The sequence below is a fragment of the Calonectris borealis genome, chromosome 15 (genome assembly GCF_964195595.1).
Source record: "Calonectris borealis chromosome 15, bCalBor7.hap1.2, whole genome shotgun sequence".
NCBI lineage: Eukaryota > Metazoa > Chordata > Aves > Procellariiformes > Procellariidae > Calonectris > Calonectris borealis.
In genome coordinates, this window is record NC_134326.1 from 19,109,894 (window position 1) to 19,121,178 (window position 11,285).

At 44.5% G+C, this 11,285-nt stretch overlaps 1 protein-coding gene across 5 annotated transcripts in view; it reads left to right on the forward strand.

Annotated features, from left to right (window-relative positions):
* Window positions 1-10,072, forward strand: part of FNIP1 (folliculin interacting protein 1) — a 71,012-nt gene extending 60,940 nt beyond the window's left edge. For all 5 annotated transcript variants that reach the window (XM_075164554.1, XM_075164557.1, XM_075164556.1 and 2 more), the window contains 5 exons: window positions 1,169-2,594; window positions 2,960-3,128; window positions 5,065-5,262; window positions 5,653-5,768; window positions 6,773-10,072. In XM_075164554.1, the coding sequence (XP_075020655.1) occupies window positions 1,169-2,594; window positions 2,960-3,128; window positions 5,065-5,262; window positions 5,653-5,768; window positions 6,773-6,851 (1,988 nt within the window). In that variant the 3' untranslated portion in view covers window positions 6,852-10,072. The remainder of the gene's footprint in view (window positions 1-1,168; window positions 2,595-2,959; window positions 3,129-5,064; window positions 5,263-5,652; window positions 5,769-6,772) is intronic.
* The last annotated feature ends 1,213 nt before the right edge of the window (window positions 10,073-11,285 follow it).

Here is an 11,285-nt window from a genome sequence, read left to right on the forward strand (position 1 = left end):
GTAAAGCCCTCTTTAGTCATCTATGGCAGCTCTCTTAAGGTCACCTGCCCTGGTGATGATGGAGGATTCCAGTCCTCTTCTGGTCCTCCCTCTGTAAGGAAAATAAGGTTTTATTTTTTGGGATGTTGCTATCAATAAGCCTGGTTCTGGAGAGAGCAAGTCAAGGAAATCCATCTTTTGATAAGAAATGAACATACTCTCAATACAACAGGCAATGGAGCGACACAGTACAGGAAATCACGACTAGGCAACCCTCTGGGTAAGGTCTCAAAGCCTAGTCGATTGAGTAGCTAGTCATACTGTCTTCTAATTGCTGAGTAGAGAAGAGGAGATGAGCTTCCTGCTCTCTGGTCAGATTGTCCTGCTCTACACACAAACTCTCATGGAATTTGTTTAGGGAAGGGAAAGGAATGTTTTGCGAGGTTGCCCTATTCTGGTACAGGCAGGAATGGCTACGGACTTGGCAAGAAGACTTGATTTCAGAGCTCATGAGACTCAAGGGATCCACTGTGGTTAGGTTGCCCTTCAAAGCCTCTTGGCTCCCTTGTGCTCCCATCCTTGCATTCATGCAGTGCCCTAATACCTCCAGAACATGGTTAAACCACGACAACAACACATGCACAGGCACTTCCCCAGGTGAATCTGGAGTTCAGTCAAACCAACCCATTCAACCCATAGTAGAGCTCAAGGCAGGGGAAGAGAAGGCGGCTGGCTTCAGCTATGCACCCGCCACTGTCACTTTTTGCCCTTGTTCTTGGCATAGGTTCGTTTCTCCTTACAGCTTTCTCTTGGTGGGTAAAAGTTCAGCCCAGTTTCCAGGCTATCCGGGGTAATTCCAAGCAGATGCCTCCTCTCTCCCATGGCTATATAAGGAACGCAGGAGACGAGCCTCCAAAGCTAGGCACTGAAGTTAGGTGGTGCGAATGCTCCCTAATATGTGAGATCAGATGTCTCCCTGACCAGCGTGTCACCTTACATACAATACCGACAGCATCTTTGGGATTCTCTGTATTGAAAACAAAATACGAGCATAGCTGTCCTCACTATTCTGCTTTAGTGTTTTTCTGTTGTAGACCTGGCCTTTGAAAACTGGCCACAATAATTTCTGTTAGAAGAATAATTTATTTTAAAGATGCAAAATAATTGTCTGTTTTATCTCCTATTCTAGGTGACCTGTATGGGGCTATTGGATCACCTGTGAGATTAGCAAAAACAGTTGTGGTTGGCAAAAGGCATGACCTAGTACAGAGATTGCTTTATTTCCTTACTTACTTCATCAGATGCTCTGAACTTCAAGAGACGCATCTTCTAGAAAATGGGGAAGATGAAGCCATTGTCATGCCTGGAACTGTTATAACTACCACGCTGGAGAAAGGAGAAGTAGAAGAATCTGAGTATGTGCTTGTCACAATGCACAAGAACAGGGGCAACTTGCTACCGACGGAGTCTGAAGAAATGAGAACTCCTAACTGTAGCTGTAAATATTGCAAATGTCCGATTTCCCTTGCACAAAACATAGAAGGTGTTTCACAGCAAGAGAGAGAAGATGCTCAAAACACTCCTAAGGTAGATCTGGAAACTTCTTCAGATGAGAACAGAACTATTGTTCCTGACGATTGCCAGGAAGATGCTGTTGACGTTAAGCAACCGAGACCCTGCCTGGACACAAAGCTAGAGACTGTGGTGTGCACAGGGTCAGCTTCACCAGAAAAACGTGTAGTCATGGAATCTGGTTTGGAGCCAACAGCAAACGTGTGGAGGAACGAAGACTCGCAGGAATCAGGCAACCAGGCGGTCAGTGTAACAAGGTCACCTGGTATTGCTGTGGAAAAGAAGCCGCCGGATAAGCTCTTCTGCGATGCGTTTCCTTGCAGTGCTGCTGAAGCTCAGACAAAGGTGACTTTCCTCATTGGAGATTCCATGTCACCCGATTCAGACATCGAACTCAGAAGTCAGGCAGTAGCAGAACAAATTGCTAGGCATCACAGCCCGCCAGCAACGGAGGAAGGAGTGTCTGCTGATCAGAACTGTGAAGCTAAACAAACTGTTGAGGACCAAAATAGAGACTGTGGGACAGCTGAACCTTTTCCTCAAGTTGCTAGTGAGCATCAGAGCTGGAATCCAAATCCATACAACGCTGAGAGCATGAGTCTCTTTGACGAATATTTTACTGATGACAGTTCAATTGAAACCCGGACTATTGATGATATTCCAGGGCAAGCAGCTACAGACCTTCTTGCTCACAACAGTAGTTTAGAGTTTTCTAAAAAGCTGTGTACAAAGACTAGCAAACCACCTAGTGAGTTTTGTAAATTTATGGACTCTGTTCGACAAGAGACCTACAAAAACTGCTTTAATGAGCAGGACCAAAGAGAGAAAATCTCTATTCGTGTCCCCCATGGGGACAGAGAAAACATAGAGAAAAAAGTCGCCCCGGGAATTGATTGGGACATTCCAAGAAATGAGAGTTCAGATAGTGCCCTGGGTGACAGCGAAAGTGAGGATACAGGTCATGATCTAACTAGACCAAGCGGTAACTATTACGGAGGAGAGCAAGAAGATTGGGCAGAAGAATATGAGATTCCCTTCCCTGGGTAAGTACTATTCAGTGATAATAGAGCCTGAAAAAGATAGAGCCTGTTTTCATGTCACATGTTTGGAGGAATGTAGCCTAACTTGGCATCAATGGTTGGAAATGTGTCTCCTGAGCTTGCTGGTTGTAAAAGAATATCGAGAGATCAGTGGTCTGGAAAAAAATATTAACTGTGCATTGCGATCTTGGCTTGTATCCTTTTCTTCCACAATGGACTGACTGCAAAAGCTGACTTTAAACTCTTTCTTTTTAAAAAGTGCTTGAATGGAAATTAGAAGAGAGATGATAAATGTGAAAATGCAACCTCTGTGTAAGCTGAATTTGTTGTTTACTCTTGTACATCTCTTTGATATGCCTTTCTTGCAGGTCAAAATTAGTTGAAATGAACTCTGTCCAGCCCAGTATTGCCAATTTTGGAAGATCCTTACTAGGTGGCTACTGTTCATCTTATGTCCCTGACTTTGTTTTGCAAGGAATAGGAAGCGATGAAAAGCTGAGGCACTGTTTGGTGTCAGATTTGTCTCATGCTGTGCAGGTAATTAAGCTATATTTGGTAAATGTATTTGTCACAGTAGGGAAAGGCAAATGTTTTTGAATGTACAAGTCTGCTGGAAGTGGAAATATTTACTGTCGCAGCTCTCTTCAGGTTTCTCCAGTCCCGGGTCACCAATTTTTTCTCCTCTCTCAATTAATGTATCTGAAAAACGTAGGTATTTCGCTGCAAATCTGAGGCACAAAAATTTAGACTGCCACTGAAGCCAGCTGAGAGGCTCGTGCCCTTGGGAAGACTCATCTCTGTCCTAAGCCATAGAGAAATATCGTCTCCTGTAGGCATGGCAGCCTGCTGGTGGTTGCATGCCCACAGGATGGAGTGACGTTAAACAAGACCAAACGCTGAGGCTGCTGTGCGTCTTTTCCCGGGCATGGAGTCTTGCTGCAGTGGTTGTGCAGAAGCTCCCTTTGCTCCCTCCTCTTTCCGTGCACGTCTAACCAGCGTGCTGCTGTGTGTGGGGCAGAACGTGTTCTCTGCGGTGAAGCCATCAGGAATGCTCGGTATTTTGGGGACATTACTCCTTTTTTAGGATTGTAGTCAAAGTGTCCGATAGTGCTGGCTTCGTCAGAAAAGGAGAAACCAATATAAAGATAATTGTCCTAAGGGGACTCACACTTCTTGTGTGTGCTGCAAATCATCTCTTCTCCACATGTGGTGGTGCATTCCTCAAAACCACTCATTCGCGACACCACAAAAGCTTTTCCCTAGATGATCTGGAGCATGACTGGGAAGCGTGGTACTTCCTATCCCTTTTACAGTCACCAGGAGAGGAGTGGAAAGCAGGCTGTCACTGAAAAGCGTGATTCTGCTCCCCTCTAGATTATTCCCAAGGGAATGGGGAAAGACCCACTTACAGACTGGTGAGCAGGCAATCTGCTTCTCTGAGCGCTCCCCTGGGAGCCTCCAAAATGTCCCCTTCTTCCACGCCTCTCGAGTTAACGACGTGCATCACACCTTACCCAGGCACAGCTACCCTTCCTGCGGCCGTTCCCCGCGTTACCGTCCCCTTTCTTTGTGCCCAGTCCTGCGGAGAGGGCAGTTTCGCTCCCTGCGCGGCTGTTTCAGGCGCTGTTTTAAGCCATCGTGTTTTAGGCCGAATGTTTAAGTAATTTGTGAAGTGTAATTGAACTTCAGGCAACAGAGGCAGCAGTGTGAGGTAGCTGCTGCTATGAAACGGATTTATCTGAAATATAACCTAACAGGGATTCATGTCCATCAGCAGATTTAAACTTCAATTGCAAAAGTCAAAGAGAGGAGACGAAAGGACCGAGCAAGATTTTATATGCTTATCTTCGAGTAAAATAATAACTGCATCCTAGCCCTGTGTGAAGTCCCTGTGGGACTCCTTGGAAGGAGATGCTTCCTAACAATCCAGGGGGTTGGGGAAGGATGGTGGAGTTCCAAATACTCCCTTTTTAAAACCTCCATGGCTTTAGAAAGGTGAAATGCTACTTGGAAGGAATTGAGGAGCTGGGCGCAGGCTTGGTTCCTGACTCCCTCTGCTGGCCCTCCCATGAAGGGAAACCAGTGACAACTGGGAATAAAACCGACCTCGTTAACACAGCCATGTTGAACAGCAAGTTGGATTTTTGGTACCTTTAGTTTTATGGGTTTAAAATATACGTTAGATATGTCAGAACTCTTTATATCAAATATCAAAAGATTTAATTGTCAGCCAGTGACACACTTTCAAGCCTGGAAGAAAATGTAAAATAGCGACTCTCCTTCTAAGACTGTCCCTTGCTTACAATAAAGCTCTGTTCTTAATAGATTGCACGCAATGTTAGCACATGTTACTGTACTTTAGGTGAAGCAGTGTCTGGGATGCTACCCCTGCTATCCAGGATGGCGATGTTTTGTGAAAAGACTGTTGTCATTTGTCATTCTCAGGGTTCTGCTATTCATCTTTTGTTTCTAGCATCCTGTTCTGGATGAACCGATTGCAGAAGCCGTCTGCATTATTGCAGACACGGACAAATGGACAGTGCAAGTGGCCAGTAGCCAGAGACGAATGATTGATAATAAGCTGGGAAAAGAAGTGTTAGTCTCGAGTCTCGTCTCCAACCTGCTTCATTCCACTCTTCAGCTTTACAAGCATAATTTATCTCCAAACTTCGTAAGTGTGAATGACAATCGAGAGGGCAATGTTTTCAAAGCATCCTTTCACTTCATAGATTAAAGAGGTTGTAAGGTTCTGCCTAGTTTATTTATCCATAGCCACAATTTTAGTAGCCAGTGCATCCCCTGATGTAGCTGCTCGAGCTGTCCATTTAAACACTGCTCTGTAATCAAGACAGCTGTCTCATTAATTCTGATTTAGCATGCAATCAAAGGCTTCTGCTCAAAAGTGAGAGTCTTGCCAGTGAATATCTTACTAATTATTCACCTCGACACGGCCACGGAAAAGGCAATAGACGTAAGGGGTCTGTGCTGTTTGGCTCTGAGGCTGGGTGCGGTTTGGATATAGTGCTGTCTTCTCCCTGACACAACTCCCTTTGCTTTCTAGTGTGTTATGCACCTGGAAGATCGGCTGCAGGAGCTCTATTTCAAAAGCAAGATGCTGTCCGAGTATCTCAAGGGCCAGATGAGAGTTCACGTCAAGGAGCTGGGCGTGGTGCTGGGGTACGATCACAAACTTCCTTCGAGCAGTGCTGCCCTGGGTTTCCTGGTGCCAAATCCTCCGCCTGGGCTTGTTCTAAGCACAGCTAAGTGGATTCCTAAATGGGACTGGAACCGTAGTGTGGCATAAATCACCCATGGCCGCAGGCTTCTCCTTAGCCATCGCTTGATCCCGAGGATCCCCCAGCCTTTCTCTCTTCCCTCCGGGCAGGAAGATGGGCTCAGCACTCCAGAGCTTGTCAGACTCCTTCCTTAGTTGGTCAGTCATCACTGAACAACGTGGGGCACCTGATTCCTCCAGGTTGACTTTCCCTACATGGCAGAAAACACCCTCTGTGTCCTGTAAGGCACATAATACCTCTCTGTGGGTGTGGGGCACAGGCAGAGAAGCTATTTAAGGGGTGTTTATAGGAAGGCTCTGAATATCTTTTTACACAGAGGAGTACAGGGTGAGCAGGAAGGCACACGGAGCATGTGTGGAGCTGGAGATGGGGGAGCAGCTGCAGCGGGATGAGCTGCAGCACGGTGCCAGGGCTTCCAGGGTAGCTGCAGAAGTACTTTAGCCTAGTCCTCTGCTCCTGCGCTTTGTCCCCCAACTGTTGCTCCCTTTACTTTGAGGGTAGGAAGGAATCTGCTGTTCTTCCTCCCTCCATCTGCTTTCTCACCAGTTTGCTGGCTCTGTTAAAAAAAAAACCAACAGGCAGGTAGGAGCTGAGGCAGAGTTGACAGTGCAGAGCTGTCGCTCATCAGCGCGAGCAGGCACGTCTGGAGGGGATGTTAGAAACAATCTGGTGGCTGGAGTGTGTAATCACTGCAGTGCCGCATTAGGAGAGAAGCGCAATTGGCTTCAATTTTACTTGAAGAATGTCCTGCCACTCGGAGCTGTATACAGTCACAGCCCAAGCACAAGCACTTGGGCTTGAGCAGGCAATGTGGTTACTAGCGCACGTGTTCAGCCCAGCTACGTTTCGGGTTAGATTAAATGTGACTCTTCTGCTTCCTTTTAGGATTGAATCCAGCGACCTCCCTTTACTGGCAGCTGTAGCAAGCACTCACTCTCCGTATGTTGCCCAGATACTACTTTAAAATGCCAGAGGCCATAGGTGTTGACTTTTTTCCCCCCTGGAAACAAAGTGGAAGACCACTTGTTCTGGCTCCTTTCTCTTTAAAGCAACTAAAACAAACTGCTTGTTGAGCTGCAGCATCTCCATATATGATTGCACGTTATGCAAACAGTTGGAGACTTTCCTTCTCCCACTTGGTCATTTATAAAAAAGGATGAAGAAAGGAAAACAGAAAAATGAGTAAGCCCAAGATTTCAACCACAGAAAAGCAAAGATTTTAGCAAAAGCTGAAGATCTGCATTTTTTATCAGTTTCTGCCACAATGCTAACTGTAATTTATATTGAGGAATGCGAGGAAGAACTGCTTTGAGAAATATATGATGCTATCGCCAATTATAAACTTAACAAGAGAATGCAGCAGCTGTCTTCAGACTGGCTTCTACTGATTAGGATCTCGTTAAGATCTGTAATTCTCAAGCTGCAATGATTTGTAAACAACTTCTACTTTTTCATGTCATAGTCAAATTCTGGATACTTCCCAGAGGAAGAACAGAGGTTGGGGGGGCTGGTTTGTTTTGTAAAAAGCTTATTAATGACACTCAGTTCCAGAATTTATTTATGATCTTTCTCCTGGGGAGAGGGAATAGCAGGGGGTGTAGGGGGGGACAGGGAGGAGGGAGGAAGAGGCCAACAGACAAACTAGCGATGGAGATTTTCTTCTTTCTTGGCCGGATGTTGTAACCAGTATTAAATGTTTATAATGTTTAAATGTTGCTTTATACTAAGTGATGCGTTTCTTTCACAACGTAATCAAAATGTTAAAAAAAAAAAAAAATCTAAAGAGAACGTTGGCTGAAATTTCCCCATGGGGTCCCCAGAATGACATGACTATTACCTCTAACTTTTTTATGGTCTATAATGTTCTTGCAACATCATATTCTTTTTACAGCAGTCAGTCAGCTATTGAAATAATGAACTAGAAATGATTGTACCAAAGCATTGGGGAAAAAAATGAATAGACTATTACCCTTAATTGCTCAGGTAACTAATTGATATATTTTTTAAAACCATTCTACAAAAAATGAACATCGATTACATCATAGTATAGTAATACCAAAATTATTTTTTGACAAATATACCCTTGATGCAGATGACTCTAATCCCTTTTCTACTCACTTGTGTAATTACCAGCAGGAAATGTTGTTTATTTTATTCTCAGCATTTCTCCTCTACTCAGCCATCACTGTTTTGTCATTGTATATACAATAGTTGTACGAATAGCTGATGGACCCAATCTGGTGTAAGTAATGTAAATATACAGTGGTAGGTGGATTATGTTTTCAAAGGCTCTACTACCTCAGTTTAACTGGACACTTCATTATAGGCTTTTCTTTGCGTATTTGTCCTAGCAGCCAATTAATGTTGCTGATTTTTAGGTTCTGTTTTCATTGATTACATTCAGTATATTGAAATTCATGGATTATCCGCAGAAGTAGGAGATACGTGGTCACTCTATAAACAGTTCTATAAATATGTCATTCTGTAATCATCTTTTCAATAGCATAGCACGCCTGCTATTGTTGTTTGCAGAGTTATTTTAAATACAAATCTATTTTAACCATTTGATAAACTTGAAAACAATAGGAGAGATCCCTGCCCCACCACTGTCAACGACAAAACTCTCCTCCCTTCCTTCGCTGGGGCCAGGATTTCACCCAGAGTGTTTTTTCAGTAATATTTAAAATCTGTAACTTAAGACTCTGTTCCAGGGAAGACCTACATGGCAAACCTGCACCCCTTTCCGTGTAGGACTGAGTCTACATTACTAAGTAAACCAAACCTTAACATAGGCAGTGTCACTTGAAACTCTTTTGTATATAAAATCTAACGCTGACTGCTGCAGGGAAGAAACTTGTGTTTAATATGTGATCTAAGGATATGTTTCTCCCCTATTCTTCAGATGTCCTTTTTTCACCACACAATTATATTACATCTGGCTTTTGGAATGAGCACAAAACGTAGGGGCCCAGTTGCGTAAACACATTTTTAATGAAATATAGGATTGAGCTCAGAATATGAATTTTTAACTCTTTGCTATAACATTATATAGCCAATAGTTACGATTCTGAACATTGTACATAGATTTGCAGCTGTAACCTGACGATGTTAGTGCTGCCGGGTGCTGGCGTTGTGGTCCTGGTTGAGGAACCCCGAGGATGCGCTGCTGCCCTGGCTTCTGGGGAGGTCCCTTACGTGGGTTCACCCGTAGGACGTGCCCGAATAGCGGGGGAGCGCCGCACCGTCATCCTGGCACCTCCCAGGACTGTGCTTAGAATGCATCCTTACAGGAAAAGACTAAGTTCTCCTCCATTTAACCATTATTAGGCGAATTGTGGGTATTGTTTTGAAACAGATCTGACTCTCAAGAAAGGCCCTTGCACAGCTTGAAATTAGTATTAACTTGAGAAGGAGAAAAAGGTGGCTGTTCGGTGGCGTCCTTCTCTGCTGTCTTCTGCCTAACACAACCCGTTAACGTCACAACGATGTGTTCGGTCAGTCCCGGGCGATGCGGCTGCCTCGTCATCCGCCCGCCAGTGCCAGTCCCCGCAGAGCCCCCGGGGCCGAGCGGCGGCTCTCGGCGCGGTGGCACCCTCTCGAGCAGTATTGTAGTCAAAACGCAGCCAAAACCCTCGTGTGATGGGAAGTTATTCTGTAAGTTAACTTTTAGGGTACGTGAACAATGTGGTACGTATGTCTATTTGTTAAATAATACAAAAAGGGATCTTTTACAGGACTATAGCATCGACTTTTAAAAAGTATATCGCGATTTGTTTTATGTGAATAGAAAACTAATGTTTGGTTTCTTTTTTCCACTATTACCAATCTCCATTAACATGTCTTAATTTTCTGGCTGAAAACTAAGTGTACTAGGCACACAAATTAGCAAATTTGTTTCTGTTGCAATTGGCAAACACTGGGCTGCTAAGAACAAAAAATATTTAAAAGAAAGGATTTTACACCTTGCATATGTTTTCCCTATTAGTTATTATATAGATGTTTTATGACAATTTTTTGCTTTCTCTAAATTATTTAGATGGTGGTACTTGTAAAATGCTGGGTAAAATGTACATACTTCTTATCTCTTCTGTTTTTGTATATATTTCCCAAGATGTGCACTTGTATTATAATAACCATTCCCAATTTTAGGGGAAATTTGTGCAATAAATACAGTATGTCAATTTACTTCTGGTACGTTTTTCTGTCCATTTTTTATACTTGTAGTACAAGAGTGTTGGTCGGTGTATAAACTATAACCATCTCAAGCTTGACATCTGTCCTTCTCCTATCGCACATCCCTTTCAGGGCACGCTTCCTGGTACTCGCAGGTGCTGCAGCCATTTCATTTGGGGTCTCTTAAGGAATTAATCATTTCAAATAGGAATTTGTATTTGAACTTGCTGTCCCTTCAGTTGCGCATGTTGTTGGCCCAAAAAGCGACAGTAGGACGGGAAGGTGGTCCTGACCGTCGGTGCTGATGCTTGACTTTGCATGAGGAGAGCACGCGTAAGCAGAAAGCCGTGGTCTCCGCACTGGTCTGTACATTCGTTCCTAAAGTTACCTGCACAGCAGTTTGTCGCACTAGTCGACTGTCTGTAATTCCTCTCCTACAATTTACCATATTTGTGCCCATCTGCCCAGATACAAGCCCTTTTCTGTCTCTCTGGGCTGCTGCACAGGAATAAAGGTTATTGAGAAGTCTTTGTAAGGTTTCATTAACCGTAAGTTCAAATTATGATACAGTGCTGTCAAGAAAAGTGAAGTGATAATCATACGACAGAATTAACTTGAGAAGATGTAGCAGAGTGCAGATACGGCAGCTTTTGGAGCATTCGGATTAATACAGGTCCTGTGTTCTTGAAGAGGGAATAAATAATCAGCAAAAGATGGAGACCTGGCTTTGCCTGAAGTAGTTGCACGCACTATTTTTGATAAGCTTTCTCGTGGTTTACTTTCCTGCTGCATACCTTCCCCGGGTGTGGGACTGGGACGGGGACGAGCCGAGGTAAGTGGTCCCAGGCCCCGTCCTGCAGAGACCAGCGGCTGGGCACGAGGCTCCGCGGATCCGACGTGCAGCGCAGCGAGACTCACCAGAGCGGAGCTCTCTAGGGCTTCCCCTTGCACCTGCCAAGTCCTGCCTTGTAAAAAGATGCCTGTTCCCAGACTTTCTTTTTCATCTCCAGGAGGAATGGAAGCTGTGACAGGAATGGAAGCTGTGGCAGCAGACTCGCGGGTGTTTAAACTGGTCCTGTAACACCACCGGGAGCTTTCCCTACGAGCAGGGAGCGGATGAGTGGCTCAGGCTGCGCGTCCTCGGTTCCCGTCCCGAGTAGCACGATATCAAATGGCTTAATGCTCCGTGTGGGTGCGGCGATGTAAAAACAATCGATAGAGAATC